The 18,896-nt window shown below is 59.6% G+C and overlaps 1 protein-coding gene across 13 annotated transcripts; it reads left to right on the forward strand.

The window, feature by feature from the left end:
- The first annotated feature begins 430 nt into the window (after positions 1-430).
- Positions 431-18,551, forward strand: ABCA7 (ATP binding cassette subfamily A member 7). Of its 13 annotated transcripts, XM_027970162.3 has the most exons (46): positions 1,498-1,693; positions 1,780-1,873; positions 2,049-2,190; positions 2,268-2,386; positions 2,523-2,599; positions 2,875-2,955; positions 3,189-3,399; positions 3,493-3,632; positions 3,896-4,012; positions 4,236-4,403; positions 4,545-4,762; positions 5,050-5,226; positions 5,561-5,783; positions 5,919-6,140; positions 6,236-6,437; positions 6,695-6,805; positions 7,027-7,198; positions 7,583-7,714; positions 7,820-7,959; positions 8,181-8,318; positions 8,599-8,783; positions 8,871-8,943; positions 9,289-9,491; positions 9,748-9,796; positions 10,003-10,107; positions 10,183-10,337; positions 10,557-10,681; positions 10,767-10,865; positions 10,999-11,286; positions 11,511-11,543; positions 11,646-11,823; positions 11,910-12,079; positions 12,514-12,691; positions 12,927-13,042; positions 13,312-13,456; positions 13,550-13,673; positions 14,033-14,162; positions 14,234-14,354; positions 14,442-14,504; positions 15,805-15,911; positions 16,130-16,271; positions 16,948-17,082; positions 17,158-17,261; positions 17,419-17,511; positions 17,957-18,197; positions 18,299-18,551. In XM_027970162.3, the coding sequence occupies exons 1-46, from the start codon at positions 1,628-1,630 to the stop codon at positions 18,443-18,445; spliced, it is 6,459 nt and encodes a 2,152-aa protein (XP_027825963.2). In that variant the 5' UTR covers positions 1,498-1,627; the 3' UTR covers positions 18,446-18,551. The 13 variants fall into 13 exon arrangements, with proteins under 13 accessions (XP_042106381.1, XP_042106383.1, XP_027825963.2 ...); XM_027970160.3 differs by having other exon boundaries at positions 10,003-10,337; XM_027970159.3 differs by having other exon boundaries at positions 14,234-14,504.
- Positions 18,552-18,896: the final 345 nt, after the last annotated feature.

Here is an 18,896-nt window from a genome sequence, read left to right on the forward strand (position 1 = left end):
ACTGTAGGGACCGAGGAATGTTTGTGGAATGAATGAATGAACAAATGATGATTCTAGTCAAACTCCCCTTTTCTGGATCGATAAATAGCGTCCCAGGGTACCAGGGCGAGTTTGGTTAGGACTGGGGCCCCCTCTGGCCAGAGGGGAGAAAGAGATCTCCTGAGACCCTGAGCTGCAGTATTGCAGGCGATTATGCAACGTGGGAAGAACCTAGCGATTTTGTCCCAAGGACAACCAATGCGAGTTTATCCGGGGGCACCCCCTCCTCCCGGTGATGCAGCAAGAGAAGAGCGATCCCTGTAAGAAACCCGGCTCAGCGCGGCTTCGCTGTGACACCGCCTCCCGCGTTAGCGCGCGCGGCTCCAGCTGGCCAGGTCTTTGAGTGGCGCATATAGAAGCCAATGGAAGTGGATGGGGCGGGGCTATGGCCGAGACCAGCGGCCGCAGGCCCCGGATGCCGGGTACTAACCGCAGCAGGGGCGCCTCGCCAGCAGCCAGGGCTCCTCTTAAAGGAGCCGCTCTCCCCGGCCGCTGTGGAGGGTAGGGAAGGTGGAGAGAGCTGGGGGTGGAATGGTGAGACGGTCCTGAGGATGGTCCTGCGAGGGTGCGGGGGTGCGGATGGGTAGAAAGGAGGCAGATTCCGTGGGAATTAAAGGGTGTGGCCCGAATCTAGACTCACTCATTTTCACTCCCTGGCCGGGGAGCGTTTGAATCTGCAGAATTGACCAATAATGCTCCAAGGGGAGCTTGGGCAATAGACTCACCTACCTGCAGCCGCTTTCCCAGTTGATACGCCGCTAAGCTCTCTCCCCCATTTTACCAATAGAAAAACTGAGGCCGCTCCCCGCCCCCCGATCCTATTTGTAAATGAGTTCTGAAGTGGGGGTCAGGGGTCCTGGATCCATTCCCTGTTCTTCTGGCGGCCTCAGTTTCTCCCTGTGCACGATGATGAAGTAGGCCAGGCTGGACTCCAAGCAAGGGACATGATAAATAATAGCTGCTTCCAGAAGCGCCCCTGCTTCTTACTCATTTTCTGGATCTTGGGGTTCTTCTGAGCGACGAATAGTACGTGAGGGGTGGGCAGAGCTGGAGCCCCCTTCCAGCTGGGTGACTCGCCTCTCTGGTGGCCTGGGATAGCCCTTCTTCCAGAGAGCAGTATAAAATACTCCTAGCTATCATTATGGGAGGAGAGAGGAGGGAAAGGGAATCCTTGCCTGGGTTAAGGATGAGGCTAGGGGACAGGACCTGGAAGACCCCCCAACCCCCACCCTTAGGAAGGCTTAGGGTGGAGCCTCTTAATGAAAGAGTTAAGCCTAGGCTCCGCCCCCTGCAGGAAAATTCCTCGCCTTTGGGACCCCAGCTGCTCCTCTGGAGGAAGAGACAGATCGCGCAACCAATCAGATATGAGGAAGGATTCGGGCAGGTCTCCCGTTGGCTTACTCCACCCCTCCGGAGAATAGAGCCCCTTTAATAAGCACCTACTGTTTTCTTGGCTCCAAGCAGAGCTTCCGAGAATGCTGAGCAATGAAATAGATGATGAGGTTCAGAGAGGGACAGAGAGTTGCCCGCAACCACACAGTACGTCCTCAGCTTGACCCCTCCGTCCTGTCTGCTGTCCATTTCCACCATGGCTTTCTGGACACAGCTGATGCTGCTGCTTTGGAAGAATTTCCTGTATCGCAGGAGGCAGCCGGTAAAGTCCAGTCGGGTGGGCTGGGGGTGGGGCGACCCACAGTCCCCCATAGGCCGCCACTCCCCAAGCCTATTCTGCCCCCGCAGATCCAACTTTTGGTGGAGTTGTTGTGGCCGCTCTTTCTCTTCTTCATCCTGGTGGCCGTTCGCCATTCCCACCCCCCACTCGAGCAGCATGAATGTAAGCCCCCCAGCGTCCAGAGCTTTGGGGTTAGGATTAGCAGTGGTCACTCTATGCACAGGGGCCCCAGTAAGAACCCGGAGCACAGACCGGACGCTCGAATAATGGCTGAGAGGGGCACTCTGTCACTGGGGGTGGGGACTCAGCAAGAACCCCATGTCTGGTGTCCCTGCAGGTCATTTTCCCAACAAGCCGCTGCCCTCAGCGGGCACCATCCCTTGGCTCCAGGGCCTCATCTGCAACGTGAACAATACCTGCTTCCCGTGGCAAACCCCTGGCGAAGAGCCTGGTGTCCTCAGCAACTTCAAGGACTCCCTGTAAACCAGTGGGAGCAGTGGGGCAGGGGTGGGCAGCTTCACCTAGCCTCCGCCTCCAGCCTTCTCTCTGTATCCAGGGTTTCCCGGCTCCTGGCAGATGCTCGCACTGTCCTGGGGGGCCCCAGTGCCCATAGGATGCTGGTTAGCCTGAGAAAGCTGATACCCATTCTGAAGGCTGCACACACAGCCGGAGCAAGTGAGAAGGCAGGCCTGTGGTAGGCGGGGCTGGGCTCTGCGCCTCCACCTGATGGCACAGCTTGGAGTGGGATAAGTGGGACACGGCTCTGGCTAACCTTGGCCTCACCCTGGGCTTCTGTGCTTTACTCCCTCAGCCTTTCCCTGGCCCAGTGAGCAGCCCAAGGAGGGATTGTCCCTGGCCACTCAGCTTCTGGGGACACTGCTGCAAGGGGTGAGGTGGGGACAGGGCAAGATCTGGGACCCTGATCTCACCGAGTCTCACCCTGCCCCTTTCGGGGGCCAGCTTCCAGGCCTTTGCCTGGGCCTTGCCTGGAGTGATATTCCTTTGATTCCAGCCCTGAGACCTTGAACAAGCTCAAGTGCCTCTTTGAGCCTTAGTTTCTCTGTTTGTAAAATGAGGCTATGATAGCATGGACCCTCTGGGAACTTGGATCCTGAGTAAGACGTCCGCAAACCTCATTGTCATCTTGTCATTTTTCTTCCCAGGAATCCCTGGGCTCTGTGCTGGGCCACGCCCAGGAGTCCGTGGGCAGCCTTGTGGAGACTGCAGAGGATATAGCCCAGGAGGTAAGAGGACAGTGCAGTCTCAGCCCCTGCCACGAAACTAGAGGGGTGGGCTGCAGGAAGGGGAGAGGACAGAGCAACCCTGGGCACCTGTCCTCAGTAGTTGTGTGGGGGTGCTGGGGCAGAAAGAGAGGGCAAGGGTGCTCCTGGTGGAGGGCCCTGCCCTAGTTATAGCTTGGTGGTGGGGTCATGTGGAAGGGAAACCTGCCCAGCCCTCTGGTGATCCCCTCCTCCAGCTCCTGGAGCTTCCCAGCCTGGGAGAGCTGTGGGCCCTGCTACAGAGACCCCACGGGCCAGGTGGTCCCCTGGAGGCGGTGGCAGAAGCCCTCTGCAGTGCCAGGGGGCCCAGGAAACCAGGCGGGCCCTCCCTCAACTGGTATGAGGCCAGTGACCTGAAGGAGCTGGTGGGGCAGGAGCCAGTGCAGACCCTGTGGGACAACAGCCTGAGTGAGTGACCAACCCGGTTTCCACCGCTCTCCCTGGGGAAGCAGGGCCAGGACATGGGCACAGGGCCTCATGATGCCCCCACCCTGGCCCTAGGCCCCACCTGCACTGAGCTGATGGGGGCCCTGGACACCCACCCCCTGTCCCGCCTGCTCTGGAGGCGCCTGAAGCCGCTGGTCCTGGGGAAAGTACTGTTCACGCCTGACACACCCTTCACCCGGCAGATCATGGCCCAGGTGACAGTGCGAGGGGCCCTCAGTCCCAGCCTCTGCCAAGGGGGAGAGAGCCAGGCCACAGGAGAGCCCTGAGTCCCGAGACTGGCTGCCCCTGGGCAGGAAGCGGGGTTTGAAATGCAGGGATTTCCAGATTTCAGACAGTGCTCAGAGGTGCAGGATAGAGCATAGGGCAGAAGGCAAGAGGGGTGGGCAGGGGGCTTCACTAGAGGGAAGGGTCATGAACAGCTACGGCTGGTGTGGACCTCAGCACCCACCTCTTGCAGGTCAACCGAACTTTCCAGGAACTGGCGCTGTTGAAGGACATCCAGGAGGTGTGGGGGCTGCTGGGACCCCAGCTCTTCAACTTCCTGAACGATAGTGCCAATGTCGCCATGCTACAGGTGCGGCCAGGACGGGAGTGGGAGAGCAGTGTGGGGGGCGGGGGGTGTGGCAGTAGGGTCACCCCTGCTGAGGATTTGGGAGAAGGGCAGGGACTTCCAGGCAAGGGTGTGGAGGTGGGGAATGGTATCCACGGTGAGCTCAGGCTGCTCACTGGGATGGGAAGAGGGGTGACAGGCCCTGAACGTCCAATGCAGACCCCCACCTTCCCTGACACCCGAACAGAGACTCCTGCAGATCCAGGACAAGGGAAGGAGGCAGCCAAGACCTGGAGGTGGGGCCAGAGTGGAAGCTTTTCGTGCCTTTCTGAATCCCCGCAGCGGTGGCTACAACTGGCAGAAAGCCCACGCTGATGTGGGACACCTGGCAGTCACACTGGGCCGTGTGATGGAGGTGAGGGACCGTCCACCTGGGAAAACGTCTCCGAGGGGAGAGGCGGCCCTGCTGAGGGCCTCCAAGGAGGAAGCGCGGCTCCGCCTTCAGGTCCAGGGGAGGACCCTGGGGCCTCGAACTCACTCCCAGGTTCCTCCGCAGTGCGTGACTCTAGACAAGCTGGAGGCCGCCGCTTCAGAGGCCGCCCTGGTGGAGCGGGCCCTGAAGCTGCTCTCTGAGCACCGTTTCTGGGCCGGTGTCGTCTTCCTGGGGCCCGAGGACTCCCCGGACCCCGCGCAGTCCCCAGGCCATGGCCACGTGCGCATCAAGATCCGCATGGATATCGATGATGTCGCAAGAACCGATAAGATCAAGGATAGGTGGGGGTCCTTGTGGGGCGGAAGCAGAGCGGGGGTGCTAGGTACCATGCCACCTATCAGAGATCTTGGTAGGTGGGGCCCAAATCCTTAGACCAGTAGGGATCCATGATGGGCGGGGTTTACAGTGTGATGGGCACGGCCAAGGGCTTGGTGGGTGGGGGTCAATGCCTTGGCTTCTCGGATAAGATTAAAGCACTTGGCAGGTGGGTCTAAGTAGTTTGTACACAGGTGAGGGCGGAGCTAAAGTTGTGATGGGCAGGTCCCAGCTACTCCCATACTTCTTTCAGGTTTTGGGACCCCGGTCCGGCCGCTGATCCCCTGACGGACCTGCGCTACGTGTGGGGTGGCTTCGTGTACCTGCAAGACCTGCTGGAGCGCGCAGCCGTGCGCGTGCTCACAGGCACCACCCCCAATGCCGGCCTCTACCTACAGCAGATGCCCTACCCCTGCTACGTGGACGATGCGTGAGCACTCTTTCCTCACTTCTCCCGGATGCCAGATCCTGGGTCTCAGGGTGGGGGCCTGGGTGCCATCTGGAATATTCACGCAGTCAAGGCTGAGAACTACGGTTCAGAGGGACCACTCCCCGTGATCTTGTAGCTGGAGGAGCCAGGATCCTTCAGGGTCTGGGGTCTCTGGATACAGGGAGAACGTAACCTAACAGCACCATCAGGAGTCCGAGAACAATGGAGGGCGAATGTCCTCGCCGCACCTTGGGGTCCCAGGGCGGGAACTGTCGTGTCAGATGGGGGCAGCGCGGGGGTCTTTGGCGTCCACCACAGCTGCCCACTGCCCCAGGTTCCTGCGCGTGCTGAGCCGGTCACTGCCACTTTTCCTGACACTGGCTTGGATCTACTCTGTGGCGTTGACGGTAAAGGCCGTGGTGCGTGAGAAGGAGATTCGGCTGCGCTACACGATGCGCGCCATGGGGCTCAGCGCCACTGCGCTGTGGCTGGGCTGGTTCCTCAGCTGCCTCGGGCCCTTCCTCCTCAGCACCGCACTGCTTGTGCTGGTGCTCAAGGTGCGTGCACCCCTGCCTTGCCGACTCGGGACTGGTGCGTGTGTACGGGGAGGTAACGGGCATGGGGCACCTCGCGGGGTTGCGCCTCCCTGGGCGAATCCGCGCGCTCCCCCCAGCTCCCTTGTCCTTCTGCAGTTCGGGGACATCCTCCCCTACAGCCACCCTGGGGTGCTGTTCCTGTTCTTGGCGGCTTTCGCTGTGGCCACGGTGGTCCAGAGTTTCTTGCTGAGCGCCTTTTTCTCCCGCGCAAACTTGGCAGCCGCCTGCGGGGGTCTCGCCTACTTCATACTCTATCTGCCCTATGTGCTGTGCGTGGCCTGGAGGGACCAGCTGCCTATGGGCGGCCGCCTGGCCGCGGTGAGAGCCGAGCCGTGTGGGTGCAGGGGTGCCTCACCTTCAGCTGCCCTTGTTTGCTGACCTACCTACCTGCCGCTACCCGCCCCCACCCACAGAGCCTTCTGTCGCCGGTCGCCTTCGGTTTTGGCTGTGAGAGCTTGGCACTGCTGGAGGAGCAGGGCGAGGGCGCACAGTGGCACAACTTGGGCACTGGGCCTACAGCAGATGTCTTCAGCTTGGCCCAGGTCTCGGGCCTTCTGTTGCTCGATGCTACTCTCTATGGCCTTGCCATTTGGTACCTGGAGGCGGTATGCCCAGGTGGGCCATAGGAGACGCAGGGGAGACTGGGCTGAGGGCGGGTGCCTTCAGGGTGGGGCTGAGGGGGCCTGGAATACAGGTGAAAGGGTGGGTCTTCCTGGCACCTGCGCACTGGTGGCTGCGTTTGAGGGATGGCCTGGGGCAGGCAGGCAGGTGGGCAGGGCTTCCTGGTTACCCCTTACCTGGATCCCTGCATCCCAGGTGGGCACACTCCAGGGGGGAGTGCCTCAGGGGTAACTGAGCACCACTCCCCACAGGCGAGTACGGGATCCCTGAACCGTGGAACTTTCCCTTTCGGAGGAGCTACTGGTTTGGGTCTCAGACCCCCAAGGGTCCTTCCCCAGTTCTGATGGCGCAGGACCCCAAGGGTAAGGCCTGACAAACGTTAGCTGTCACTTCCCTATCTGGATTCTCAGCCTCCACAAAACCCAGGTCCCCATGGATCCCAATCCTCTGGATGTCCCCAGGTCCTGAGGCTCCCCTAACTCCCACAGACCCCAGCCCCACAAGTCCCTGACTCCACGGACCAGCTTGAACAGTCCCCAGGCTTCTGAGGGTGCTCATAACTGAGTCTGCCCTCGTTCCTCAGTGCTGGTGGAGGAGGCGCCCCCCGGCCTTCTTCCGGGGGTTTCCATACGTGGCCTGGAAAAGCGCTTTCCTGGCAACTCGCAGCCGGCGCTGTGCGGACTCAGCCTGGACTTCTACCAGGGCCACATTACTGCCTTCCTGGGCCACAATGGGGCTGGTAAAACGACCACAATGTGAGCAGCCATCACTTCTTTCCCCCCACAGCTCCCCTCCCCTCCCCTCCAGCTCCTCTTCTTGGGTCTCAACTTGCACACTTGTTCAAGGGAAAGGACATCTGGGGTCAGAAGGTCCCTATCTGTATAGTGAGGGGGGACCCTGATGCCCCCTGCAGTCCCCCAGCCCCAGTTCCCTTTGGACCTCCCCCTTAGTTCACTTTGGATCCACAATAGACAGGTGATGAATATTTTCTCTGAGCTTCGTCTTCCCTCCCCTGTAAAATGGGAACATATTACCCCTTTGATCTGGGCATACAGTAGGTGCCCTATAAACGCTGGTGCCCCTGCTCTGGGAGCCTGAGCTTCCCCTCTGAAGCTGCCCTGAGTCCCCTGCACCTGCAGGTCCATCCTGAGTGGCCTCTTTCCACCCACGGCTGGTTCCGCCTCTGTCCTGGGCCACGACGTCCGGACCAGCATGGCAGCCATCCGGCCCTGCCTGGGTGTCTGCCCACAGTACAACGTGCTCTTTGACCTGTGCGTCTCCATGGGCCTGGGGCATGGCAGTGGGTGTGCTGGGTGCTCTCTGGGGCCTTGCCTGCCATGGTAACCCCCCCAACTGTCTTTTGTACACGGCCTCAGGCTGACTGTGGATGAGCACGTCTGGTTCTATGGGCGGTTGAAGGGTCTGAGTACAGCTGCCGTGGGTCCCGAGCAGGACCGGCTGCTGCAGGACATGGGGCTGATCCCCAAAAGACATGCACAGACTCATCACCTGTCAGGTGAGCCCAGACCTAGGGGAGCCTCCAGGTCTGCAGAGATGAGGCTGGGGGGTGGTGCTGGGACTTTATATTGAGGACTGTGGGATGCCAGAGGAGATGGGCAGACCTGGGGACCCAGGAGGAATCAGGCACTGTGGTCCAGGTGGGTAGGGAAAGGTGCCGGGAGAAGGGAGGCAGCCCTGCCCAAGACTGTGGAGATCTTGACCCCTGTCCCAACCCAGGCGGGATGCAGCGGAAGCTCTCAGTGGCCATTGCCTTTGTGGGTGGCTCCCAAGTTGTTATCCTGGATGAGCCCACAGCTGGTGTGGACCCCACTTCCCGTCGAGGCATCTGGGAGCTGCTGCTCAAATATCGTGAAGGTAAGAACTAGGAGTGGCCTGAGATTTCCCTGGATGCTGATTGAAAGGCCAGAAGATCTTTCTGACAAAGAGGTGATGGAAGATGGGGTTTTAAGGGATAAGTAGTTCTTGCCTGGAGAATCCCAGGGACGGGGGAGCCTGGTGGGCTGCCATCTATGGGGTCGCACAGAGTCAGACATGACTGAAGCGACTTAGCAGCAGCAGCAGGCATTTACTGCATGGGGCAGGGACCGCAGCTTGGGCAGCCTGGTGACGTGTGTGGGTTGGGTCCCCTGCCTAGGTCGCACACTGATCCTCTCCACCCACCACCTGGATGAGGCGGAGCTGTTGGGAGACAGGGTGGCGGTAATGGCAGGGGGCCGCCTGTGCTGCTGTGGCTCTCCTCTCTTCCTGCGACGTCACTTGGGCTCCGGATACTACCTGACATTGGCCAAGGGCCCCCCGCCTCTGGCGACCAGCAAAAAGGTTAGGGCTGGAACTGACATCCAACCCCAGTTCTTAAGACTCCATCCAGGCGTGATGGCCAGGCGGCTGATGCTCCTCTGTCCCCAGGGTGAAATTGGCTTGAAGAACAGCATGGATGCTGGGCAGAAAAGGGAGCCAGGCAGCCAGGCCAGCTCTGCCGGTGAGGGCGGGGGTGGGAGAGCCTGAGTGAGGGGCTGTGGATGGGGCTGGGAGAGCCAGAGGGAGGGGCCAGTGGGGGGCAGTGACTTGGTTCAGGGCAATAGGCCTGACGACCCCAGGCTTGACCCCTGACCTGACCCCTGAGCTGAGCTGACACACCTACTTCTGACCCAGAGTGGGCTCTGGCCCTGGCCCCAGGTCAAGTCCTGCCATTGGGTGCTTAATCCTGACCTCCTTTGCCCTCAGGGACCGGTCCCTTGTGGGTCACCCAAGCCCCTTCCCCAAGGGAGTAGGGCAGGAGCAACATGGGACCCCAGGGCCCCTGACGTGCCTGCTGCCCGCCCAGGTGCAGCCCAGCTGTGGGCCATGGTGCAGCACCACGTGCCCGGCGCACGGCTGGTCAAGGATCTGCCACATGAGCTGGTGCTGGCACTGCCCTACAAGGGTGCTCTGGATGGCAGCTTCGCTGAGCTCTTCCATGATCTGGACCAGCGGCTGGGGGAGCTGGGGCTGGCTGGCTATGGGATCTCCGACACCAGCCTGGAGGAGGTGTGGCTGCTAGATGAGTTTGGGGGCAGGAGGAGGGCTGCCTGGAGGAGGTGGTGCCTAGAAGGATGAAGAAGAGTCTGCTGTGGACACTTGGGCATCCCAGGGAGGAGGCAGGGCCCACGTGGAGGCCTGGAGGCTCAGAGGCCCTCAGGGAGGCTTGGGGACCCCCAGTGTTTGAGGGATATGTGGCCCTTGAGTCCCCCTCCCTCTCGTGTGTCCCCAGGCTCTATCCGAGCCCCCTGCTTTGTCTTCCCAGATCTTCTTGAAGGTGGTGGAGGATTGTGCTGTGGACGCAGGCCCAGAGGGTACGCCTGTAGGCCTCTGTCCTGTCCCCTCACCCTGGTCCAGAGTCCAACCTGACTTTAGACCAAGTCTCCACTCTTGGCTAACATGACCCAACCTACAGCCCTGACCTCCACCCTGATTCCTGACCCCTCCTTTGTGAGCCTTGACACTGGCCCAGACCCCAGGCCAAACACTAAGCCTGACCCCAACGCTGGTGACTTTGCAGATGGTAGGCCCAGGCAGGGCCGATGGTTGGGTATTGCTCATCCCGACGTGACTAGGCAGCTCCCGGTTCCGCCAGAGGAGATAGCCCTGGAGAATGGGGGACTGGGTGAGTTGTCCCTGCCCCACCCTGTGGCCCCTCCTGGTCCCCAGGGCCGAGCACTGACCCTCCCATCCCCCACAGTTGGCTCTGTCCCTGAGACACAGGCACTACAGGGCTCTGGGCTGGCCACCGCAGGCCGCGTACACAGCTGGGCGCTCACCTGCCAGCAGCTCCGGGCTTTACTTCTCAAGCGTTTCCTGCTTGCCCGTCGCAGCCGCCGTGGCCTGTTTGCTCAGGTGAGGGGCCACCTACTGGGGGGCTGTGGGGGAAGCCTCTCGGTGTCTGTTTTCCACTCTACAACCTAATTCAGCCCCATAAGCCCAGGTGTATGCCCCACTCTGGACACTTTTACTGAGAGCACTGGGGAGCCATGGATGGTTCTAGAGTGAGATCAGGGAAGGCTGCAGGTGAGCCTGGCAGCCGATGGGCGGGAAGCTGATGAGCTGGCCCTTCAGATTGTGCTACCTGCTCTCTTCGTGGGCCTGGCGCTGGTGTTCAGCCTCATTGCACCACCGTTTGGTTACTACCCGGCTCTGCAGCTGAGCCCCAGCATGTATGGCTCCCAGGTGTCCTTCTTCAGGTAGGTGCAGAGGAGAGGGGCCTGGTTGAGGGGGGTGCCCAGGGGCCTGTGGGCACAGCCCTGACCCTGCACCCACTATACACAGTGATGACACTCCAGGGGACCCTGAACATGCTCGTCTACTTGAGGCCCTGCTGGAGGAGGCCGGACTGGAGGAGCCTTACCTGAAAAGTAACTCCAGCAGGTGAGGGCCCTCCAGCCTGGGCCTGGCTCCTCTCTGGCCTCTGTTTCCCTGTCTGGGCTCTGGAGCATCCCCTATGCCTGGTTGGGAGCAGGGTGCCTCCAGTCCCACCCCCACCCTGCTCCTACCCCCACAGGGCACCAGCGTGCGCACGGCCTGCCCTCTGCCACTTCTTGGTGCCTGATGTCCCTGCGGACGTGGCTGAGGTCTTGGCCAGTGGCAACTGGACCCCAGAGTCTCCATCCCCCGCCTGCCAGTGCAGCCGGCCTGGTGCCCGCCGCCTGCTGCCTGACTGCCCTGCCACGGCCAGTGGCCCCCCGCCACCCCAGGCGCCAACCAGCTCTGGTGAAGTGGTCCAGAACTTAACGGGCCGAAACCTGTCTGACTTCCTGGTCAAGACCTACCCACGCCTGGTGCGCCAAGGGTGAGCACCACTCTGGACTTGGCATGGCCAGCTGTAGCAGGGCTCCAGTGGGGAGGATGTAGTCTAGTCCTGGGAGGGGTTGGGGGGATGCCCAGGCTGGGGCTCTGGGCTGGGGCCTGCTGGGGGCCCTCTGTGCCTCTTTCTTTTAATTTGTCTCACTCAACTCACTAGCATCTTTGTCTCTGTCCCACTCACCTCTCTGTCTGTGTCTGTCTCTCTCACAGCCTGAAGACCAAGAAATGGGTGAACGAGGTCAGGTGAGGAGGGTCCCTTGCATGGGTTCCTTTCCTGTGCCCTCTGCCTGCCTGCCGCCCCATCCTCCCAACCTTCGGGTATCTCCCACCTCCACTGCCCCTCAGGTATGGGGGCTTCTCCCTGGGGGGCCGAGACCCAGGCCTTCCCTCGGGCTTGGAGGTGGGTCGCTCCGTGGAGGAGCTGCGGGCACTGCTGAACCCCACACCAGGCAAGGCGCTTGACCACCTCCTGAACAACCTCACAGCATGGGCTGTTGGTCTGGACACTCAGGATGGCCTCAAGGTGGTAACTGGCGGTGGCTGGCTGGCACTGTGGTGGGGGAGGTCTGATCCCAGGTAACTGACCCCTTGGCCCCAATTCCATCACAGATCTGGTTTAACAACAAGGGCTGGCACGCCATGGTGGCCTTTGTAAACCGAGCCAACAACGCTCTCCTACGTGCCCACCTGCCACCAGGCCCCTCCCACCATACCCACAGCATCACCACGCTCAATCACCCGCTGAACCTCACCAAGGAGCAGTTGTCTGAGGCTGCGCTGTGAGTCCCCCTACCCCGTGTGTCCTGCCGCCTTGTGAATTGCTCTGCCTTGTGTGCCACTCCACCTTGTGTGTTCCCCTGTCCCATGTATCCCCCCACCCCGGTTGGTCTCTCTGTTGTTTCTGGTGGTGGAAGCTGAAGTTACGCTCTGCCACACTCTTGCTGTGTAAACAGAGAACAAGAACTTTCCCTCTCCACCCCTTAGGCCAGGGTAATGGGGCATCATCAGGCTTCATGGGCTGCAGTCTCCCCCAGCTGCCTGCGCGTCCTTGTCACATCAACTTCTATCCTACTGGAGACCTGGACGATCTCTCCCTAACAGTTCAAAATGGCTCACGACATTCCCCACCAGCTGTGTTTAGCCCTGGGGACCTCAGTCCCATCAGTGGTGAGCACAGCTCCTCTCTGAGCAGCTCATGCCCCTTCACTCCCAGGATGGCCTCCTCGGTGGACGTGCTTGTCTCCATCTGCGTGGTCTTCGCCATGTCCTTTGTCCCGGCCAGCTTCATCCTTGTCCTCATTGACGAGCGTGTCACCCGAGCCAAACACCTGCAGTGCATGGGGGGCCTGCCCCCCACTCTCTACTGGCTTGGCAACTTTCTCTGGGACATGGTGCGCAGACTGCCTGGAGGGGTGGGGACCCTGCCATCACTTGCCACTGCCTCTTCTGGCCCTTTTTGGTCAGGAACTTGTCTAGGATGGCACCACTGAAGTCTTGGGGATGATGGAGACCTCATCCTATTATCCAAAGCACGGGGAGGTTGGGGTGGGACACAATGCCAAGGATGCCTGTGGGCTTCCCGGGTAGCTCAGCATACTGAAGGTGTGACCACCGTCTCCAATGCAGTGTAACTACTTGGTGTCAGCGTGCATCGTGGTGCTCATCTTTTTGGCCTTCCAGCAGAGGGCGTATGTGGCCCCTGCCAACCTGCCTGCCCTCCTGCTGTTGCTACTACTGTATGGGTGAGGTTCCCAGCCCCTCCAGGACTTGTTCTCCCTCGACTCTGTTGAGGGAGCTAGGACTCTATAGCAGCTCCTAAGGAGAGGATATGGAGATCTGAGAGGACCCCAAGTGTGATCTTATTCAGGGATATGCCAAGGAGGCCTTAAAAGCTCATCTTGACCTGACCATGTTACAGAGGTCTCCAGCACAGTTTAGGATGGGAGATCTATATTCTTCTCAGGGCTGCTCAGCCTGTCTGGCAATAACAGTGTCTCCTGTTCCCCCTCAGCTGGTCCATCACGCCGCTCATGTACCCAGCCTCCTTCTTCTTCTCTGTGCCCAGCACAGCCTATGTTGTGCTCACCTGCATCAATCTCTTCATTGGTATCAATGGCAGCATGGCCACCTTCGTGCTCGAGCTCTTCTCTGATCAGGTGGGACCCAAAAGGCTGGTCCTTGGGTTGGGGTCAGACTGGGCCTCAGCCTTGGCTTCTGACCCACCTCCTTCTTAATTTGCCCCTGAGCAGAAGTTGCAGAAGGTGAGCCGGATCCTGAAACGGGTCTTCCTTATCTTTCCTCACTTCTGCCTGGGCCGGGGCCTCATCGATATGGTGCGGAACCAGGCCATGGCTGATGCCTTTGAGCGCTTGGGTGAGAACTTCTCTCCAGGAGGGGAAATGCCAGACAGGAGTCAATCCTACAGTGCAGAGACAAACAGCAGCCCCTAGGAAGAGAACTTGAGGTCTTAGATGACCTGGAAGGGTGGGTAGGCAAAGTTAAAAGTGCAGCAAAGCAGCCATAAAAGTTAATTCCATCTTGGTCATGTCACAAGAGGTCTAAGGCACTAAATAAAGGAGATGGCAATGCCACTGTTTTCCATGCCAATTAGACCCCAGTTGAGTGTCTATTCAGCTTGGTGCTTTCCCTTAAGAACCCAAGGTGACCTGAATGGGGAGAGACCCAGTAACCAAGACCCTAAAATGACCCTATCCCTCCTTATGTCCCCACAGGAGAGGGGCATTTCCAGTCGCCCCTGCGTTGGGAGGTGGTCGGCAAGAACCTCTTGGCCATGTTCGTACAGGGGCCAGTCTTCCTCCTCTTTACATTGCTGCTTCAGCACCACAACCGCCTCCTACCACAGTCAGTGGGGACCAGGGAGGGTGGCAGGGCCTGGGGTCTTGCTCTCGGCCCACTCATCTCTCTGTCCTCAGACCCAAGCTGAGGCCGTTACCCGCCCTGGGAGAGGAGGATGAGGATGTGGCCCGTGAGCGGGAACGGGTAGTACAAGGGGCCACCCAGGGGGATGTGTTGGTACTGAGGGACCTGACCAAGGTGGGTGTGGGTTGGGGGGCCTCCACTGCTGGGTTGGGGAGCCTCCACTGGCCCACCCACCTTTCTCATAGACTTCCATCCTCCCAGGTGTACCCTGGGCAGAGGACACCAGCGGTTGACCGCCTGTGCCTGGGGATCCCTCCTGGTGAGGTAAGTCCAGGTGATGCAAGGGTGAGAGGCTGCCCTATTGTACGCCCACTGGTCTTTACCATGTTTGTGCCTACCTCTCCCTATAGAACACCTACTCTGTGTCTGTTGTCATATACTGAGTACCTACTGGCTGTCAGTATTTGAGCTCCTATTTAGAGCCAACAAATATGAAGCTCCTACTGCATGGTTACATTTATTGATCCTGACTGTGCAATAGGATTAACAAGATCTTAGTGAGGATAAATTTATTATTGAGCACCTACTGGGCTCCCATACATGTGCCAGTTACTATGTGTACCTACTATATGTTAGGATTTATTGAGTACCAACTGTATACAGTAAAGCTTGTTGAACCCCCCCACCATTGTGTGTACCAAAAGTATATTGAATGCCACCTTTGTGATGATCAACTTTTATCAAACACCAACATTTATTGAGTTCATACTGTATATGTATCAAGCACTTGCTCACAACCAATATTTAGTAGGCACCTGCTCTGTACCCATGCACATTCAAGCAACTACTTTGTGCAAACTTGTCTGCTGTGGTACATTTCCTGGCCACCTACTAGGGGTTAGCACACACCTGTGGACACTTGTGGTGTGTTGGTATAAATTGCCATCACTCTTTAGCAAATGCCTACTGTGTTCAGTCAGCCTTTCCATCTTGGGTTGACTGTGTGCCCAGCATGAATTCTCACCAGGTGCTCTTGCTGTCAGTACCCACTGCATGGCAGGAAACATTCAGCCAACTCCTGCCTTAATATTTATGGAGCACTGACTGCGAGTGACCTTTATAGAACATCTACTGTGTCCATTGATTAAATACATGCTGTGTGTCATCTCGGAGAAGGCAATGGCACCCCACTCCAGTACTCTTGCCTGGAAAATCCCATGGATGGAGGAGCCTGGTGGGCTGCAGTCCATGGGGTCGCTAAGAGTCGGACACGACTGAGTATCTTCACTTTCACTTTTCACTTTCATGCATTGGAGAGGGAAATGGCGACCCACTTCAGTGTTCTTGCCTTGAGAGTCCCAGGAATGGTGGAGCCTGGTGGGCTGCCATCTATGGGGTTGCACAGAGTTGGACACGACTGAAGTGACTTAGCAGCAGCAGCAGTGTGTCATCTAGCATTTCTGCTGTGTGACAGCTTGTGCCTACTCACACACCCCAGTATCTGCCCAGGGATCCCCTTGCCCACAGCCCTCTCAGTGGAAGCTGAGAAACCTGTCCCAGAAGTTAGAGATGCTGAGACAATTGTCTGGGCTTCTATGAGTGCCCTCTTTGGGTGTACCTGCAGTGTTTCGGGCTGCTGGGCGTGAACGGAGCAGGGAAAACATCCACATTCCGCATGGTGACTGGGGACATGCTGCCCAGTGGGGGCGAGGCCATTCTGGAAGGCCACAGGTGAGGGGCTCCTGGGCTCTTGTTCCTCCCCACCTTCCCCTGCCCTCACATGTATGGACAGAATCGGCCTGGCCTTGAGTCCCCCTGCAATGGACCCAGCCCTGAGTTACCTCCTGTCCCTTATCAGGGTGGGTGAGCCCCACGGCCCCTGCTTGCCCCTCGCATGGCCGGGGCCAGCCAGTGCCCTGAGTTCCCTGTCCCCCATTCCCCATCCCCAGCGTGGCCCAGGAACTGGCCGCAGCTCACCGCCGCATGGGCTACTGCCCTCAGTCGGATGCCATCTTCGAGCTGCTGACTGGTCGTGAGCACCTGGAGCTGTATGCACGCCTGCGAGGAGTCCCTGAAGCCCAAGTTGCCCAGGTGACCATTCTCCCCATTAACCCCTCCGGTCCCCACCCCAATCTCTCCCTTGGACCACAGTCTGCTGCTCTAGGTCCCCCGACCTTAGGTCCTCTGGCCCTGCCCCTGCTCCCTGAGCGCCTACACACTCATTGGGTCCACCCCTACACCCCCAGCCCTTCCCACTGTCCTCAGGCTGCACTCACCCTCTCCCTGCTTAGGGGCCCGCCCCTTCTCTCCTAGACCTTCCTGGCTGTGGCCCCGCCTACTTTCACCTCCAGGTTAGGGCTTCGCTTCCTGCCACCTAGCCAGGCCCTGCCTCTCTCTCGATCTGGCCCCGCCTCCAGTTGCAGCCCCGCCCCTACTGGCTCTGGCCCCACCCTCTTTAGTTACCTTCCCTCGATATCCTTGGGCTTCCCTGGTGGCTCGCTCAGTCGGTTAAGAATCCGCCTGCAATGCAGGAGATCCGGGTTCAATCCCTGTGTCAGGAAGATCCCCAGAGAAGGAAATGGCATCCCACTCCAGTATTCTTGCCTGGGAAATCCCATCGACAGAGGAGTCTGGCGGACTCTAATCCATGGAGTCACAAAGAGTCCACCACTGAGTGACTAAACCGCCACCATATCCCCTCCCTAGCCCCTCCCACTCACCCTGCACCCCAATCTCACTCTGCCCTTCCCACTCCATCCTGCCATAGACAGCAAGCTACGGCCTGGCACGCCTGGGCCTCCCTCAGTATGCTGACCAGCCCGCGGGCACCTACAGTGGTGGCAACAAGCGAAAGCTGGCAACAGCCGTGGCTCTGGTGGGGGACCCGGCTTTAGTCTTTCTGGTATGTGTGTGCGGATGGGAGGGCAGGGTAGGGGGGAAGGGGCCACATTTAAGCATGTTCCTGCTCTGCGCCCAGGACGAGCCGACCACTGGCATGGACCCTGCTGCCCGGCGGTTCCTCTGGAACAGTCTTCTGGCCGTGGTGCGGGAGGGCCGCTCCGTGGTACTCACCTCACACAGGTGGGCCTGGGGAACAGAGCAGTCTGGGACTGACAGGAAATGTCCAGAACACAGGGTGGCCTAGAGCTGCAGGCTGAGGGTCCCTGGGAAGGGCAGCCCAGAGCCAAGCGCCGTGGGTCCAGGCCTGGTTGGAACTCATGTCACTGGGCTCCCACAGCATGGAGGAGTGCGAGGCGCTCTGCACGCGCCTGGCCATCATGGTGAATGGGCGGTTCCGCTGCCTGGGCAGTGCACAGCACCTCAAGGGCAGGTAAGCCGGGCAAGGCCTCAGGGCCTGGATGCGGGCAGATCAGGGTGGGGGTGTAGGTGGGCCTGGAGGGGAGATCAGGTGGGGCCAGTTTGGGTTCTAACCAGGGAACAGGCAAGGATCATGGACTGTCCAGGAGAGGGGACAAGGCTGGACTGAGATGGGGAGGAGGTCTGATGGGTGAAGATGTGTCCATGGGCAGAGGCCAAAGAGGGTCCGGCAAGTGGGTATGACCTGGTTATTGCAGTGGGGCATGGCATTGCGTGGGTGGGACTGGGGAACAGCACGGTTAGAGACCAGATGAGCATGTAGCCGGGGCTAGGAGCAGAGGTTGGGGTCAGGTTGGCCTGGGGGTCTAGAGGAACCAAGTATAGGGGTGGGGCTAGAAAAGGGCTGGAAGATGATATGGGCGGGTCCATTAGCTATGGTCTACCCCACCCCACCCCAGATTCGGAGGTGGCCATACACTGACCCTGAGGGTGCCCTTGTCGAGATCCAAGTCGGCGGCCGACTTTGTGGCCCAGGCGTTGCCGGGAGCTGAGCTGCGGGAGGCACATGGTGGCCGCCTGCGCTTCCAGCTGCTGCCAGGAGGGCGCTGCACCTTGGCGCTCGTCTTTGGATTGCTGGCGGCATGTGGCGCAGAGCATGGCGTGGAGGACTTCTCTGTGAGCCAGACCACGCTGGAGGAGGTGACTGCCGCGCCAGGACGGGGCTGGGGGTAAAGATGGGGTTGGGGGCTAGGCCCTCAAGCTGACCTCCCCTCCTGTTTCCCTGGGCCATCCACCCCTAGGTATTCTTATACTTCTCCAAGGATCAGGGCAAAGAGGAAGATGAGAAGGAGACAGAAGTGGGGGCTGACCCTGTGCCAGGCCCGCAGCACCCCAAACTCATAACCCAGTTCCTCGATGACCACAGCATGGCTGAGACGGTCCTCTGAGCCTCCTCCTCTGTGGAGCTGGGGGGACCAAAGTAGGGCAGAGAGGCTGAAGCCTGACCCAGACTCCAGAGGCCCTGGAGGAAATAAAGGGAAGCTGTGGTGTGAAGCACCGTGTCCCTGTGTCCCTGTGTCAGGTTGCATATTCATCCCAAAATGGCTCTGTACATGTGCCTGGACACTGGGCTTGGCACAGAGTGTGTGCTAGAATGGGTGTGTGGATGCAGATGTGAACCTAGCTACAGCTAGCTGGACTCCCAGCTGTGAAAGCTTGTGTGGTGGCTGGGGAGTGTCTCCTGTGCAGGTATGCCCTTCATAAGAGCCTGGACACTGCTCCTGGAGCCCCTGAGTGCCCCTGTAGTTCTGGCGCCTGAAGGCGGTACCTGTGAGTGGCTGGATCTGAAGTGGGCATGAGGTCAGGGCTCAGGAATGTCTGGGGCAGCTGGGGGAGCCC

This window comes from Ovis aries, chromosome 5, assembly GCF_016772045.2.
Source record: "Ovis aries strain OAR_USU_Benz2616 breed Rambouillet chromosome 5, ARS-UI_Ramb_v3.0, whole genome shotgun sequence".
Taxonomy (NCBI): domain Eukaryota; kingdom Metazoa; phylum Chordata; class Mammalia; order Artiodactyla; family Bovidae; genus Ovis; species Ovis aries.

Bases quoted from the DNA above. Each gene is read 5' to 3' on its own strand.
- ABCA7 (XM_042250447.2), top strand. From the start codon at position 1,534: ATGATGAGGTTCAGAGAGGGACAGAGAGTTGCCCGCAACCACACAGTA. The intron at 1,694-2,048 runs GTAAAGTCCAGT...GTGTCCCTGCAG, and splicing joins TGTATCGCAGGAGGCAGCCG to GTCATTTTCCCAACAAGCCG. The intron at 9,492-9,747 runs GTGTGGCTGCTA...TTGTCTTCCCAG, and splicing joins CCGACACCAGCCTGGAGGAG to ATCTTCTTGAAGGTGGTGGA.